The 17,991-nt window shown below is 42.9% G+C and overlaps 1 protein-coding gene across 2 annotated transcripts; it reads right to left on the bottom strand.

Moving 5' to 3' along the window:
* Positions 1–6,743: 6,743 nt before the first annotated feature.
* qtrt2 (queuine tRNA-ribosyltransferase accessory subunit 2) lies at positions 6,744–17,587 on the bottom strand. Of its 2 annotated transcripts, none has more exons than XM_062379924.1 (8): positions 16,966–17,587; positions 16,813–16,868; positions 15,045–15,121; positions 14,669–14,878; positions 13,206–13,405; positions 10,909–11,078; positions 7,690–7,807; positions 6,744–7,566 (listed from the first exon to the last, which is right to left on the bottom strand). In XM_062379924.1, the coding sequence occupies exons 1-8, from the start codon at positions 17,166–17,168 to the stop codon at positions 7,311–7,313; spliced, it is 1,290 nt and encodes a 429-aa protein (XP_062235908.1). In that variant the 5' UTR covers positions 17,169–17,587; the 3' UTR covers positions 6,744–7,310. The 2 variants fall into 2 exon arrangements, with proteins under 2 accessions (XP_062235908.1, XP_062235909.1); XM_062379925.1 differs by having other exon boundaries at positions 10,927–11,078; positions 16,966–17,575.
* Positions 17,588–17,991: the final 404 nt, after the last annotated feature.

Below are 17,991 nucleotides of genomic sequence, written 5' to 3'. Positions count from 1 at the left end.
TGTGGCATTAACAGAGTTGTGTCTTCTTTTACAGAGGATGAGCTGTAGCGCCCGGTAAGACTGACTCTCTGGGATCCAGTCATTTCAACGAGTGTAAAAAAACGAAAGCGCAAATGAGAATCACCCCGACTTCTTTGAGACGCTGAGGCCCGTGTGGCTGCTGGTTCTCAGGTTGAGATCAGTGCAGCAGACCAGAGGTGGAGCCGGAGCCGGAGCTGGAAACCCAGAGGCAGCTTTACATTTGCATATTCATGGATGGAGTTCTTGGTGAGGGAGCAGAGGCTTTCAGGAATTTCTCAGTTGTTTGTTGGACTTTTATTTGTTGAAAATCCATTACAGACAAAATATTGCTCAATACAGGCTACTTTTATATTCTCTAAATTGTGCCCGGGGGGGGATCTTTAAGAGGAGAAGCTGGTTAAAAACACATCACCATTCGTGTTGAGTCTGCTCCAAGCTGCGCAACAGATGTGAATTACGGCTCGACAAGCGAATCTGCGTTTGATGTCCCTTTGAAAGATTGAACTTCTAATTCTCTGCCGTTAGCAGAGAAGGCGCGAACAGAGAAAACCAGACGATCAGATTTCTCTCCACGCTCCTCGTTCCTCCTCTGAAAATGTTCACTTTCCCCTCCTCATCCGGCAAATCAGAGAGAACACCGTGTTCCATGTTCTTTCAGGAAACACTGCACTTCAAAATAATAATGGCCACACATAGGCCAATCCTCGCCCTTCGAGCCTCGGAGTCTGACAAACCTCCGCTAATGCTGCACGGTCAATGCGTGGATCAAACCAACCCTTCTGAGAGCGCCATCACTTTTTAATCAAGGCTCTGCCTGCACCCGTGAAGATGTTGAGTCACGTTCTCGAGAACAGAACCCCCCCCCCCCACGCTGTCATTACGATCAAATTCCATTGACTTCCGCCTGATTGTCGCCACGTCGCCGTTCCACCGGTGCACTCGAGAATGTGCGAAGACGACAAAAGGTAACATCTGTTTACACTTTGAGGAGACACAGCAACGCCAGTGTGTGACAAAGGCTTTTAATAGATAAAGTGCTGATAGCTTTCATGTATGATAGATTTGCCATCGTCCTTATACATATTTTTTTCTCTTTCAAACAAACACCCCGGGAGCTGTTTAAAAAGCAGAGTCAATGGAATACAAGTGGGTGGAAGGTGCATTATAAATCACCCTGCAGGATCCTTAAAGAAACCTCATTCATGAGCTAACATTAGACATCATATGGTGGATCTTTAAATCAACGCTCGTTGAGGAGGAGGCTTTTAAAACAGCTTACTTTCAATAAGAACTGCAGGGAGGCATCCTTGGAGGAACCTTTAGCTATAGACACTTCAACCACAGCCAATCATCGAAATGTTACAAGCAGCTTTACCTAACTCGCTCTCTTATCCCCTCCATGCATCTCTCCCTCCTTCCATTTCTCAGACCAGGAAATTGCGCCGAAAGTGGTGTTCCCTCCTCCGTTTGCCCCGTGCTAACACACATCGCTAAAGGTCAAATCCTTTGTGGCCTTTACATCCGTGCCCTGTCCTCCTAAACGGAGCGCGGCCGACCTTTCGTTGAACTTCCAGTGACCTCTGGTGCAGCGGGGCAAGGAAAAAGATAAATAATGGAGAGCCCACTTCAGCTCGTCCGACCTTCAGTAACATTTGGTGTCTCTGAGTAAATCCCTTAATTAACTGAACATTTAGAGCAGATTGTCCAAATCACCGGGAAAGCAGACGAATTAAGTCTTCTCAGGGTTTCACCATCGCTTGGTGGTAGCAGCTGTTGGCACGTTTCACAGTAATCAGGCTTTTGGGGACTGAATCACTGTACAGACCAATCATCACACCCACAATTTAAAGGTGCCAAACATGAAAAATGCTTTTCACCCTCGTGCCCGTGGGCGTATTGTTCGGCTTCCGATCGATAGAAGACAAATATATGGCCGTTTTTTTTTCAATGCTGCAAAAAAATTCAAATTAATTTTTTCTTTTACTGTGGAGAGGGTTTCTGCTGACTCAGAGGCAAATAAAATGAAACGCTTCCTCCAGTGGATTGTGGGTTTAGGTCGACCTAACATAACACTGACACTCAAATCAAAATTGCAGGTCGTTTGCCAGCCTCCTCGATTTGATGGATTTTGCTGTGTCTGTTTGTATGTTTGTCTGTTTGTCTGTTTGTGTGTGTGTGTGTGTGTGTGTGTGTCTGCAAACCTTGTGACAAATACATGCACTGACAAACGAGCCAGAAAACTAATCACCAAACATTTTGATTATTATTCTCACACGTTTCACTTTCTCCTGTTTCCTTCACTGAATAACCTTTTGCTGCACTGAGCCTGAATATGAGATCGCGTTAGAGGTTTAGTTGGGTTGCACATATTTGTGGTTACACTAATCAAACACTCTTCTCAACAAAAATTAGTGCAAAATGCATCTAGTACGAATCCAGAGAAAGACACTTCATGTTACTTTGACAAAAAAAGAGTGTCCAAAAAAGTACACAGGATTTCTGTTCCATATGAATAAACGGCCTGCACACACAACTCCTGCACAAAGACTTGACTCTAAGATAAATTCTTAAATACTTTCCCAAGTAGCAAACTTTTCCTTTTACTGGTTTCGTGTCAAATCCCGTTAAATAGAGAGATACTCCGTGTTAACCAGGAGGTCTGTAGCATTAATGTATTATGACCTTCTCTCTATATTTAAGCGAGGTACTTTAACCTACACTTATACATTATGGCGTGCATATAGTCGCAGCCCTGATAAAATATTTAGTCGGGGCGTCTGACGGTGGCAGAAGGTCCCCGCTGATTTAGAACATTGTCAGCTGATGATTTATGTGTATAAATGAATCCCGAAATACATCTGGGTGCTAATAAGAAATTTGGCCTCCTGGTAAGATCGTTTATAGCCTGGAGGGGGGTCAAGGGTTACCATGGGGACGGAGGAGAAGTGTGCTGATGTGTGAGCGGAGCAAGGAAAACATCCAGGTGAAGCTTCTCCGTCTTTTCTGATTCTACACAGCCGATGTATGAAAATGGCTTTTGTGGGTGTTTAGTTCCTCTCCGCAGCTGATTTGTGTCTCATCCTGCGTCTCTGTGAATTTGCAAGAAGTGAATCACCTCGAGCAGAGAGAGAGATGGTTCCCTGCTCAGTAATCCATCAATGGCCGCGTCTGCAACACCTTGTCGAGTCAATGATTTAAGCTTCCAAACTATCATTGGACACTTGCTTCTCAAAATGTTAAACACCCGACATCTTGTCTGTGGACGCAGTGCGCTGATAACACAATCGCTCAACGATGAGAACCCCTCTCCGGCTTTCATCTCCTGCTCGACACCACCTGCTGCACCTCGCCCTGCTGCTGCCTCCTCCACTTTCTGCCAGGGAGCAGCTGAGCTTATTTAATGTCGAGCTGGCCACGATGGCGGAAAAACAACCCTGCCGCCACGTGACATGCGACTCAAATGCGACTTGTCCTGGGAGGGAAAGACAGAGGAGGAAGTTGTAGCCCTCCGACCTGCATCACACATTCCATCTGGATAATTGGTGGAAATGAGCTCGGAGGGCCACCTGCTGACATTCAGAGCTCATCTCACATGGAAATCGAGTCGAATGTCAGTCACGCTGCAGCAGAGAAAGAGCAAAACCCCTCAGCTCCAGTCTCTCTCACAAATATATAAACTCCCACATGGAAATTGACCCGTAAAGTCATATTTAGTCTTGATCTGTGTTTTGGACACATTTTCGAAAATTAGCACCGCTTAGAGTTAATCAGCAGATTAATCCCTGAAATGAAGGTGTAAACTGAACAGCTTTCAGATTATAAGTGTGTAATGTTCAGCAGCGCTTTAAATAAAATAATTTCATGCAGCAAACAAAAGCCTTGTCTCAGTAATAGTGTGTCATTGCCAGTGTAAAGCAGCACAGTGGCCCCCATATATTCACATTGTGTATTATTACACTACATTACTACATTATTAAACTTATCACTATTGCAATTACAATGGGAAAGTAACACAGAATTAATATTTACAATTTATTGAAGAGGAAAATGAGGGGGAGGAAGGAGAAGAGCAAGAAGAGGAGGAGGGGGAGAGGGGGAAGAAGACGTAGAAGAGGTGGTGGAGGAGGAGGTGGAGGAGGAGGAGGAGGAGGGTGAAGAAGAAGAGGAGCAACAACAACCAAACTTTCATTTATAGTGTGTTAGTTTTTATGACTCATAACTCAAACCTTCCCTCGCTGTGCTGCCTCCAGACAGGCGAGTGTCTGTAAAAAAAAATACAGAGATAAATAAAAGACAATGATAAGCAGACGGTGTTTTAGTTTCTCAGCAGCAGCAGCAGCAGAGACAAACACACAGCCAGATATTGTTCTCAGCAGAGTGTTAAATAAACACTGATTTACATTTGCCAGGTAGACACGACTAGGTGTGAAGGTTGATGTTCAGTCAATGTGTTAAATATTCACCGCACACTAGTTTGAGACAAGTTTTATGAGGCTCCAATAGTCTCCAGCTAATCAATCAAATCCAGGCGTCACTATTTCACACAAGAGCTAAACCTATAAAGCCTGAAACATGCTTCTGCGTTTTCACGGGCCCGTAAGCGCAAGAGCCCTTCCGGGTCCCTTACGTGCTTATGTATCCCTCCTTACGTGCTGACGGGTGTCGACCCCCTTTTCTAAAATTTACGGCAAAGCTCCGCAAGCTCATTCGGCCCGCAAGGCTGTGATTGGTCTGCTCTACATCCCTTCTGGAGCTGCGTTTCCGGTTTCATGCCCCATAATACCGGCAGAAATCACGGAAGATTTAGAAGAACGAATATGGACCAAATAGAAGAGCACTTGGCAGAAGATATCCGATAGTATGATCACTTGTATAACCTGTCACTGACTGGCGGATTTGTCCGCCAGAAAAAGGCTACGAGGAGCCGCAGTGGCTATGTAAATAAACAATCGACGAAGAAGAAAGAAGGCGTCTCTCAGGTCGTCTTCGACAAAAAGCATTACTCCGCCTAGTGTTCTGGCGCGGAATTGCTTTGTAAGACGCGCAACGGTTGGGGAAGCATGAATGAAAACGAGTCTTGCGCCACAGCGGCGTGAAAAGACGCAGACGCAGTCGCAGAAGCATGTTTCAGGCTTGAGGCTATTTCAAAACAGATTAAAGTAGATTCAATTCATTAAAGTCCATAAAAGTACATTAAAACATAGTAAAATACATACAAATACTCTCAGACCTGTGGCCTCAGCTCTTTCATGACTCAGCAAAGTTATATAAATATCAGACTGTCAAAAGTAACAGCTTCTTATAAAATTAAAATGTTAGAATCTTTTAAAAAATTATATTTTGCATTTTCTGAATAAAGTTGAAATGTCTAGAAATAAGAATAACTATAGTCAAACTTTGTAGAATATACTATCTACTATCGTCGCTTCTGAAAATGCCTTGTGTGGCTGAAATTGCAATTATAGAATCAGTTTTATTTTAACAATTAAATCACCTTGTAACTATGTTCTGAAAGGAGCTGTATAAATTACTTGCATCATTATTATTATATAGTCTGTCCCCGATACTCTGCTGTTTAATTACATATTAACATTTCTTTACACCATTATTTCCTACGATCTACAACCTCTCGGGCTCAAACTCCACCACCTTCTCCATCTTCCGAGAGCTTACATTATGTTCTGGTTCTCTGTATCTCATAATTACTGCGATCACTTATGTTCCACTTTATCACACAGTTGAAGGTCAAACGCCTGTTAATAAATAACAGGCTGGAGTCCAGAGCTCTACACTTACTAGCAGTAGTCATTAGCAGCCTTGAAGGGACCTGTGTACCATTAGAACAGGATGGGTTGATTTGTGCCAGATGCTTTTCTATACACGCATGTCGAGATTCACATTATTTGGGAAACTGTTGCGTCTCGACACCTCGACGGAAGTATGTTGTGAATAAAACTTCATCAGCAGTTATCCAGGGAAAGAAAGCAACAGCCTTTCACTGGCTTCTCTATTTTTACCAGCTAATCTGAGGATACACTTCACAACCTTTTCCACACTAGTTTCTGTACCCAGTCATCCCATTAAACCTTAAAATAAATGAACTCCAGAGGTCACTGCTTGTTTTAGCCTCCTCCCATTTCCCCCACAGGCATTAATAAAGTTCCAACTTCTCAACTCTGCTCATTTTATGCCTGTATTTCTTAAACATTTATGCGCAGTGCCCACCTATCGACAGCGGTAAATCCTCCAGCATACTTCTGTATAATGCTGGAAGCGGTTAGGGTAACCCACAGGTGCAACAAAAATCCTCACGGCTGCTCCATAAATCTGTCACACTCTCCTCTCTCCCGCTCTGTCCCCTTGTCCCCCACAGACATCTGCATGGTCTGGCAGTCAATTACGTCCCCTCACCTTCAAAGAGCCTCCCTCCATCACTGCATGGGAGGCAGCAGAGGCCTGTATCTTTATCTGATCTTTATCCTTTCCCAGCAGCAGGAATAGTTGGAGCTGTCAGCTGAAACCTTCACTTAACCTCCCCTTAACCTGCCTGAGACAAACCTCCAATGGGGGGGAGAGAGAGGTGTTGACTGGTTTAATACCAAACGCAGTCTCATCATGCTGGTTAGGACGACATGGCGTGCGAGGAGCTATTTGACGTATCCAACTGATGTAAATATTGAGTGAGAATGACAAAAGCTTGAAGAAAACAGATCGATAACATATGAGAGGACGAAAAGACTTTTTAATGTGGATCAGTAGAAAAGCAGAATTTTTTTTGTCAGTTGTCGGCTCTCCCTCTGGTTTACGCTGCAGTGTCAATGAGTCCAGGGGATGTTAGTCATTTGCTGACCTGAGATCGGGCCACAGGAGGAACAACACAGGGAATCAGTCAGAGTTGATAGTCCGCCACCATTCATCCTCACATTTCTTTATGCAAATTCCTCTTGACCTCTTGTCAAGCTCCTATCCCTCTTCAGGCACCTAACCATATCTGCTCAGATCAATACAGGACTTTAACTGGAGCGCTCGTCCCAAGGCACCGACTGACATCAACACGTGCCTTTATCAGCTTCGCTTAAGTTTAATCCTCCCCCCTTCTCTTTTGAACATTCTTAAGAGAGGCGACTTTGGTAACATAAGGAATGGGCTCGGCAAGGTCTCTGCAGCATCACAGCCCCACATCCTCTAACTGTACTGGAAAGAGCCAGATAGAGTTTTGATTGCCTCTGGCAGCTCAGTCCAGCGATCCTCAGGAGGAGTGAGATCAATCCTTCTCTTATCTTTCAGATTTATCCGTCTTTTCGCTCCGTCTGCTCATCCCTCTCCCTAAGTACCCTTCTCTTCAGAAGGTCCACTTTATCACTGGCCATAGCCTCTCTTAAGGCGCCAAAGAAGCCGTGATAGTGGGCTGTGTTGTGGATCATGAGCAGGACTCCGGCCAGAAGCTCATTGGTCACCAGCAGGTGGTGCAGGTACGCCCTCTGGTGGTTCTTGCAGCAGTAGCAGCCACACCCCTCCACCAGGGGCCTGAAGTCGTCCTGGTACCTGGATAGAAGTTCAAAGTGGGTCTAAATCAATTTAACAGGCGCATTAAAGGAACAAATAAAGATTCTGAAAGCGCCACTGCTCATAAAACCCTTCACAGGCGCACGAAAAACAGCCACAAACCTTTTGTCTTTGAGATTTATCTCAAAGGACGTCATTTGTGTTTGGTCGTCAGGATTAAGATCTCCGTTCAGTTGCGTCTTCTCTGCAGCGTCCCTCTCCTCATCGTCCAGCTGCAGCACTGCAACAACATGCAAACGTGTCATTAATCCATCCACAAACCCTTCAGACCATAACCTCACCCTCATAAACTCCCTTTGTGCAGAACTGTTACTCTCCATCTGCAAAACTCGACCGCCAACACGTACAGTTTATTAAACCCCTATCAACCGCAGCTGTGACCTACATTCTCTCCACTATGATAATATAATGACTGATGTTCTGACGACTGATGCCTGTCTTACACATATGGGTGTACGCTTCTAGTTGACTTCACTTAAACTGATGAGTAGAGAGAAAAGTGACAGAGCTGATGAAGGGCCGTCTTTTATCGAGGGGCAGCTGCAGACACGAGGGACGCCAGGAAGATGAAGAAAGACACAGAGGATGGACACAGAAGAGGAAGACAGTGGTCGGCAGTGATGTGAATTATTAAACACAGAGATTAAATAGAGCAAATTTGATTAGTGGAAGCTGGAGTGGGTGAAGCAGGGAGCAGAAAGGAGTATAAACAAAGCATTAAAAAAATTGATAACAAAGGGGGTGCTGTCTGGAGCCCGAGGCGGGGGCATACAATCATCAGAACAAAACAGACGAAATGAGGCTTGACCGAAGTTAAGAGAATGTCAAGGGGCGAAAAGTTACTTTTGCTGAAGAGCAATGGCAACGAATACAGAAACTGAAGCTGAGAAGAAAAGGGTTTTAAGTTTGAAGAGGTAACGCTATGAAACGAATGATAGCATCTTTTACAATGATTATTAATCAATTTCAATGTTTGGACATGAAGAACTAAAGGAAAACACACAAAGAAAATATTTTCCTAATTGAACTGATAGGTGACAAAACCAAGTGTTAACCAACCCGCTGGTTTGTGAACTGATGTTTGGAAAACTTGAGTTTTGGGGGAAACCAGAAGTAACAATATTTGGAGAAGCTCTGATTGCAGTCATAACAAAGCACTGCACCATGTCGCCGACAAACCTTTTATACAGACACAAACTATAATATATTGCATCACAGCATATTCACAACCAGGTAAAATTCAAAAAGAAGTCGTTGGAAAGTGATGATTCACGAGAATCTGTTAGATGAGGCAACCACACTCCCTCCCTGCAGTTAATTTATTTATGGTTTTACACGTTTTTTAGTTCTTACAAATGCTGCAAATTCTGCATTTCTACATCATTATGTTTCGTCTGTTGTCTAAGTGTCCAGCTCCAGAGTTGTTTGGTTAAACTCACTAAAGAAGAAAGGAGTACATATCAAAAATGAACAATGAAAGAGTCCCATGGAGGAGTACTTGGAGAAGGAAGGAGGAAAGGAAGGAAGGAAAGGAGGAGATTAGCATGAAGGACGTTAACTGGGAAGTGAAGGTGTCCACCCCCTCCCAACACCCATCCTCCTCTACACCCCCACCGGTGCTTCATAATTGGCTGAGAGGGGAATTAGAGTTTCTCTGCCGGTTTGACACCATCGCTGCTCTCACCTCCACTGAACTCCATTACGCTACCTGTTCAGAATCGATTAGTTCTGTCTGAAACTTGATGCTGCCGGATACCAAACTTCACTCTGTCTGTAAGAGCAGTTTAACACAACTTTTTAATGAAGCACAGAAGTCTGCGGCAGCGAGCCGAGGCACTGCGGTTCCCACATCTCTTGTCATAACACTTCTGTAGACGTCCACTTGGGACAGCGATCGCGGTGAAGGGCCTGGACCTAATTGTTGCCTTAAAAAGCAGCTGCAAGGTGATACACCATTGATTTCATTTCATCAGCTGAATATCTCCCCAGCCAATTATTCAGCTGACCCGGGCTACATAATAAACACGACCCACTACACACAAAACAAACAACGGCACAGATTTTCCCTGGTTTCTGGTTCTAGGCCAGATTTTTTTTAACGCAAAATAAATACCCTCATGGGCCGAGCAACACGACCACCATACAGACACACACGCATGTTTCCTATTAATTATTCAGAAACGCCCACTGCAGTCACTTAGCCTTTTTGCACATGCAGCTTTACGCACAGTCTTCAAACTAAACCATTTGAGTCTGATTAAAAGGAGAGAAGACGCTGTTTTGAAGATGAATGTCTCTTTACATTTATATAGGAAGCAGGAACATTTACTTTATAAGTGTTTTCAACTCAACATCAATTGCTCCTCATATAGAAATTAATCCACCAGAGTAATTACTGAGTCTTTAAAAGAGCGCCAATGCTCTGCACCATTAAAATATCAAAGTGGTGCCTCATCCCAGCTTTGTAGTATTCATTCGCTTGTGCTCATGACATTTCAGTGTATATACATTAAAAAAATAACATTCTCTCATCGCTTTGTCCATAACTAATTTCAATCAGAAACATTACAAAGGAAATTATTATGGTAGGCAGGATTTCTGCAGGTTTCAACAAGTAGATTAAGACCTTATTAGAACATAATTAATTCAATTCAAGACATGTCAAGTTATGAAGGAATATCAGTCCCAAATTGAGAGAGACCCCTTACCCAGCCGCCCAAAGGACAAAGTGATGCTCATAATCAAGGTCCTAAAGAGGAATGCCAGATTTTCACCCTTTTCCTTCATCGCACTCTTACCAAAGTCATTCTGTGGCTTTGGGCAAGGTTGCAGTAACTGAAAGGTCGCTTGCTTTGACAGGAGCAAACCTGAAAATAAGCACTGAAGTGCGGTCAAATTTCCAAATGTCTCGTTTGAGCCCCTTTGCCCCATTTAAAATCTGGAATTAAAAAAGCATGTGAAATAATACAATGACATTTACATAGGTTAGTGCCTGAGAGGAAAAGGGAAGCTGTTCTTCCAGAATAAATCTCGACATGCATGAATTGTATTTTAATCTATAATGGGGGAGCGAGGTTAATGCAACTCAAACAGGAACATTAGCAGCAGTTAACGAGACAGAGCTACATCGCCTTATGTTTCTTATATGTCTGAGCATGTTTGAGCATCTAAACGATGTGTTTTTATTAACAATTAATTAATTAATTAATAGTAATTAAAAGTATTATTCACTTTGGTCTGACATATCAATTTACCTCCTAAATAGCTTGAAATTAAAAAAGAGAACTAGGACCTGTTCCTCAGCACAGCTATTCACCACACCTGAAGGGGGCGCTCTACCTGCGCTCTCCGGGTCCGGGGAGATGTCGAAGCTGAAGCAAAGAGCGCAGCCACGCTCTGTCACCTGGAACGGGAAAAAGCTCTCGAACAGGTCCACGCCGGCCTCCACACAGGCCAGCACCTCGTCAGGTCGTCCGACACCCTGCAGCAGTCTGGGTCAAGGACACAAACAACATAAATATAACACGCACACACAAACGTCCACAACAAAGTATTGCTACACAAGTCATCATTTCTCTATTTCTGTTCTTTATAACAGCACTTTAGAATGACCCCACGTCACTTTCCAACAGGAAGCAGCGTTTCTAGAGAGACCAGCAGGGATGGTGCCCCATGGTATTTGAGAGGAGCTTTTTTCACAAAGTGCATCCAGCTCCTTCAAACAAACTGTCGCTTCTCACATCCCTTCTCTCTCAAACTAGTCTGAGCCATGACCAGACGTCCGCCAGCGACAGGACTGCTCATGTGGAGCCGTCTCCAAGGCCGAGGCTCTGAAAAGGGTATTTACTTGGGGGAAGCAGAGACTCCTATGGTGAGTTTGTCCTTGAGACTTTATTTTCTCAGACTGTTTGCAATATCTTCAGAAGAAGCCTTCTACAATTGGGCAAACAGCTTTCACAGGATTCAAAATCATCTCAAAGTTTCTGCGTGGTGATCCTTTCTCTGGTAAATATTATTTATTTTGTTTATCTAAAATTACAGACAAATGACAGAGTTATGAGAGTCTATCACAAGTTCCCAGAGCCCAAGATGAATTATTTTATTTGTCTGTTTTGTCCAATAGTCCAAAGATGTTGATTTTTTTATGTTGATTAATTGTTTCAGCTCTGATTCAATTGATGATATAAAATGGAAGAAAGCAGCAACTCCAGTTTTACCGGACGATTCAGAAGCGACAAGTCCTTTCTAATTTCTGTTTCCAGCGTTTACATTTTAAATAGTAAATAGACCATTTGTAGGGAGTTTTACAAACAGACCACTACAGTCCTTCACTACCACTAAAGCACAATTACATTCACACGTTCATACAGTGCTTCGATGCACAGCACTTTGTCCATCACACACCACTCCTACACTGTTCGGCAGAGTCGTTAGGGGCAATTTGTGGGTTCAGTGTCTTGCCCCCAATTTTAATCATAAGCTATTTTCAGCACACAATCCATAACTGCAGGACAATAAACATGTAAATTGTAGTAAAACGAACGAATGAGGCTGAGCTGACATCACGCCTGCTGACAGACTGAGCCTGGTTGGATTGAGCAGCAGCAACAGCAGCAGAGCTACTCGGTTTTCACTTGTAATCAGTCAAGCAGGATAATTAATTGATTGAGTAGGACCCACCAACTGGGCCCACTCACCCTGTGAATCACGTTGTTTTGCACACAAACAGCTGTGATGCGTGGGTAAGTGCACTTTAAACTACACTTCTTCACTGCTTGGCTCATTCACTATAAATGCAGAAATCAAATTAATGAACAGTTTATTGATCCATGAATCAATATCTATTCTGGATTGAAAGAAAAAAAAAAATCTCGTTAGAGCTTTACAACTGATCAACTGATAGCGTAATTGACCGTTCGTGAAACTTAACTACAGGATTTTTGGACACATTTTCCAGTTGCTGACGACAAAAGCCCCAGATCGAAAGGCAAATGGACATCCTTCAAAAGCGCGACTGGAGGGGCTGGTGGAAATGTCACAGACTGAGTACATTTCGAGCTTCACACAGGATGGGGTGGAGCAGGTGAGGGTACTTGGTGGACTAAGATTCATTTTTTGCACTGCAATTGTCTTTAATCAGGGAAAACACGCAATAGCCATGAGTGTGAAGGACAGGGTAACACAAGCTTTGTGTTGTGAGGTTAACATGGCTTTTCTCACATACTGCTGTGTTTTCTCAATCCTGCCCTGGGTGTAACTTTAGTTCAGGGTCCCTTTTAAATTGTTCATTAATCTGTTGGATTTTTGTGTGTTGTTTTTGTTGAATCAATGTGTGTTACAGAGAGGGAGCTACAAGCTTATAGTAAGCCATCTGAAACTACTAAGCAAACTTTTGCCAAAGTTCTTATTGATGTCAAGATAATGAATAACAGTTCAGAACAGAGGGTACAGTTTGTTTGTTTACTCCCCCTCTATTCTTCTTTTGTTTGGTTCTACTTGATTGCCCGTCCTCACTGAATACTTTTCAATTACACACCAGGGAAGAGTGTATGATTGGTGGGAAAAGAACCCCTTTAATCAATACACATATTTTTCATGCAGTCACTAGAAGTGCTGACCTGGGTTTGTCCTCAGGCAGCTCTTTGGTCACTGCAGTTATGAGCTGGGTCCTCAGGGCCGGATCTATGGAGCCCGCCCGGAGGCTGTCCAGACAGAATCCAGCCACGGGCCTTTTGGCCGTCTCCCTGGCCGAGCGCACCCTCTCTTCCAGGACGTCTCCTCCCTCCACCACGCCGAACACCTCCACTCCCTGCAACTCCTGACAATGACAGACAGGTTGGTGATTAAACATGAGACAGAAAGATCCTGCTAGATAAAAGGAAGAGAAGAAATTAGAAGGACAAAGAAGAAGGAGATAACTGCAGAGAACCAACTGAGATTTTGAACAGATTACAGCCCCATTTTCTAAACACACACACGGTGTATGATGAGGTTTGCAGGGACACATTTTGAAACGGAACAGGTAAAAGCCGCTTTTATCAATAACTGCGGAGAAAAACACAGATTTTCAGAAAAACATCTCCAACTAGAATAACCACCTTTCTGTTGTTTGCTTTAAGTTGCAGCTTACAAGTACTTTGTCATAATAAGTGCATGAATGAGTTATGGCCACAACCTTCTTTTGTGAGGTCACAGTGACCTTGACTTGTGACATTTGAACACAAAACATTGAAACACGTCATCGTTGAGTCCAACTGATAATTTCTGCCAAATTTAAAGTGTGTTTATATCATCGTGTTTTCTGAGAAATCTCCTTCACAAAGCCAGGTCACCCTGACATTGGACCAGAAAGATTTAATCAGCTCATATAGTTGAACCGAATTTGAAGGACTACCCACATAGCTTCGTGTTCATGAAAAGGGGGGCAGACGGACAGATAGACAACCTGAAAATCGAATGCATTTTGTGCCATCGCTTCATTGTAAATTCTCAACGAGGTGCAGTGCTCTTTCCAACTCAACCCCAGCACCTCAGGCAATTGGTTGCATCTAGCACTACATGTGTGTCAGACAGGACAACTGACAGTTTTTTTTTATTGTCATGTCTGATGCAAAACCCTTACACTCCCCACTGATAAAGTATTGCTTCCTTCACTGTTTCCAGCTTTAGCACAGCTGCTCAAAGACCAAAATACATCCTTGTGTAGTGTAACCCCATTCACAGAAAATATTTACAGTAGGGGTGCAAGAAAATATTGATACGCTTTTAGAATTGCAATATTATGTTTTGTCATATTCTCAAATTGTGTTGCGTTTGAAGTCCCGACTGTGAGATATCAGTGTTGCAATCTTTCTCCACCAATTTGACTCCGACATAACGTGAAATATGCATATCATGTTGTGTTCTTTATACCGTGAGTTTTTTTCTAAAATTGAATGGAAAAACTGAATATATAACCTTGCTTACAGTATTGCAATATATTATAGTGTATATGATAGTAAACAAGGTTACAAAGTAATTTAAGATGGAAAAAGAGCAACAGGTTGTGTTTAGTGGCTGTTCAGTTTGAGTGTGTGCGTACCTGTGAGTTTTGGTGCAACAGCAGACACTCGTCCAAGTGAGCGAGAGTACGATCCACGGATTTTCGAACTCGTTTGAGCGACGTGTTGTTCTGCCACGTCTCTCCGTCGGCCATGCTCTGGTACCAGTCTGGCTGCACGACCTTCTGCAGAGCCATGAACTTGGCCACATTCAGCTCTATCCGCCCACCGCTGCCCCACACTGACACCGTCTAGTAACATCAGAGGGTGGAAATCTTCACTTGCAAACACACATTTCAAAGTAAAAGCTTTTGTGATGCTTCAGCTATAGCTGGACGGGAGATTTCGAAGTGCGGCAACAAATGAGTTGAATCCCATTATGTTGATTTGTTCTTGAAGGTAAAAGTTTAATCTCACCCTGTTGGTAATATGGCCTGTCGGAAAGGGGGAGGCCGGGTCGTGGAGCGAGCAGTACAACAAAGTATCATGAAGACCTGCAGAGAACAAAACCCAAAATCAATGTGCATCAGTCACAAAGAACAAAACCAGACAAAGAGTTCCTGTCAACCAAAGCAAAGTGACCGAGCAAGATGTTTTATTACTAATGTGACAACTCCGGAGAGAGGGATGAGGCACGGTGGCCTTATCAGCAAACACAGCTGCAGCAGAGGATCAAAAGGTGAGAAAAGAAAAGGTTAAAAATGCTGTTCTTATTTCTAATTATTCAATCACTACTCTTCCCTTCTGGGACTTTGGAGACAGCACTGTTATAATCCCCTGACCGTCTACAACGACTGACGCAACACTGATTACATTTATAATTTAAACTTGCGTTTGCCTGCAGCAGGGTGAGGCTTAGCAACACTACTACTGATGCACAGCAAAGCCAAATGAGGCCACTCTTCCAGGGCATTTATTTAAATGTTACATTTTCCTCAAGTTCACCGAGCTAATCAGCTTTTTAATGTTGAACTAATAGGCTGTATTTAAGTATGGACGACATGTCTCTACTTCCTCCCACTATCCAGAAATGAAAGCCACATTTTGAGCCAGAGTTTGTGTAGTGCATTAAGGAGATGGAGCCGTTGTAGCGAAGTCCTGGCGATACACTCTCTCAACCAATCACAGCCAATCTCAGCTGTCAATCATTACATTTCAGCCCATGTTTTTGGCCCCAAATAACTACATTAAACCATCCTAACGGAAAATTACCACAGCCTCTCCTGTTATTGATGAAAGTATTATTCCAACAATTATTGATCTACATTTTTTCCCTTTCCTCATCTACAGCATCATAATCTTTGCAGTGGAGACGAACTGCTCCAATCACACTTTAATTTCTTTAATTACAATTAGAGTCCGAAACAAAGCAAATTTAAACTATAATAAGAATGAAGAGAAGGCGTCAAATATATTTACAAACATCAAGAGTTGGCAACGTTTTAATGTTTAGAAGCACGAAAATCTGTAATGTTAGTGTGTAAAGTGTTTGGGTGTAAACACAAACTGCTGTTGGGGATTTTCTGAATAACACCAATATCACACCTTGATTATATCTGCTAATACAGATTCCAATCTGATATAAGGTTTGGCTCTTTTAAACAAACATGTCGACAAAAACACTTGTCAAGAGGTGAAGAATGAAGGAACCTTCAATCCCACTAAAGATTGTCAATCAATGTCAATGTCAATTTTATATAGCACATTTAAAACAACTTGGTAAACAACTTGGTTGACCAAAGTGCTTCACAGGTGTCATGGTTTAACAAAAGGACAGTAAAACGTAATACATCATAGTGCAAGTAATACAAATTAAATTTAAATTAAATATAAGATATACGATAATCAACAATTTCGACCATTTGAGGTCTTACGTTCAGATGACTGAATTTTCGACTTTTCTAGGCTGCAAAGAAACCCTGAATTTTGGATTTAAACCATAATGTCCCCATATCTGAACCAGTGTTGGGTTACATATGAAAGAAAACTGTTAATACGCACATGTAGTTTGATGCATTTAAAGTAAAACTATGCTGCTTAGATATCAATACTAGCTTTCATGATTTGAATGAATGTTGTTGTAATCAGTGCCGTTTAATCGCTCTTCACTCCTATTTTCTTCTAACAAATGTCTAAAGAGAGAAAGAGGAAAGGATGAATTGAACATGCGACTGAGCTAAAGTACCTGCAAACTTTCTGAATCCATCCTTAAACTCCTCCAAAACCTCCTGGTGCTCTGCTCTGCAGGGGGGGGAGATGGAGATGCAGGTTAGGTCTCGGAGAGAGCCCATTGTGTGTGTGTGTGTGTGTGTGTGTTTGTAGACTGGGTTGAACTCACATGTTGGACAGGGAGACCTGGGTGACAGAGGGCAGGTTGCTCAGGGTCTGCAGTGTGTCCTGGGTGAGGTGGGGGACTGTCCCCAAGTGTGTGTACAGGAGACACCCCGGGACCTCCAGGCTGAGCTGCTTCGTCCTGCCGAGCCCCTTCAGGACCCCGAGCCGACCTCCTCCCTGAACCAGCCGGGACAGCTCCAGCTTCATCCCGCTGCTCGGAGCGGTCCAACCCGGTCACTGAATAACTGCAGCACAACGCCCGGAAGTCCTTTGTTACTGTTCTGTCGTTTGAATGGGGCTGATGGCAGTGAGCTAACGTTAGCTACAAGCACGGGCTGTAAAAGAACACGTGAATTAGCCAAGTAGCTAACTAGCCTCAAGCGTACGTGTAACGACTTTGTACAAGCGCTCGCAGTAAAAACGAAAACAATAAGAACTACAGGTTCACGGCTATACTTCAGTTAAACTCTTTTAAAAGTCAGGAGTTCATTTCTTTAGCTCACCATCACAACTCAGTGTGACAGGAACTACAAGTCGCGGAATGATGTCGTCATCACTGGGCTCAGGGATACTTTGAAAAACTTCCACACAAAACAATGCAATTATTTCATCACACTGCTCCCATGTTTCCTTTTGTTATTCTTCTCCAACATGTTTACAGACATCTCTAAACTGTATTGTTATATCATATGATAACCTATTTGTGTTGAGTTGAGAACTTGAGCATGTTAAAGCCCTCAAAAATTAATTTGCATGAAAAAAAATAACAGAGGGCCAATTGATTTTCCGGAATATTAATAATCCTTACAATTTCAATAGGCCTCATTGTCTGTCAGTGCCTGTCAGTGCTCCGGCCCTAAAAAGCAGTCAAAATGTATGTATATAATATGTTTTAGGTGGATATACTTTTTTTTATTTTTATAATTACAAATGTGGATTGATGTTGTATTTATCTGTTTCTTAGTTTTGTCTCATTGATTTATTTGTATGTGCGTTACACCATGTTTACATTGGCCCTTGTGAGCTGATG

Source organism: Platichthys flesus, chromosome 21 (genome assembly GCF_949316205.1).
Source record: "Platichthys flesus chromosome 21, fPlaFle2.1, whole genome shotgun sequence".
Classification (NCBI taxonomy): Eukaryota; Metazoa; Chordata; class Actinopteri; order Pleuronectiformes; family Pleuronectidae; genus Platichthys; species Platichthys flesus.
Note: the sequence above shows the minus strand (reverse complement) of the source record. Positions and strands in the feature narration are given on the sequence as shown.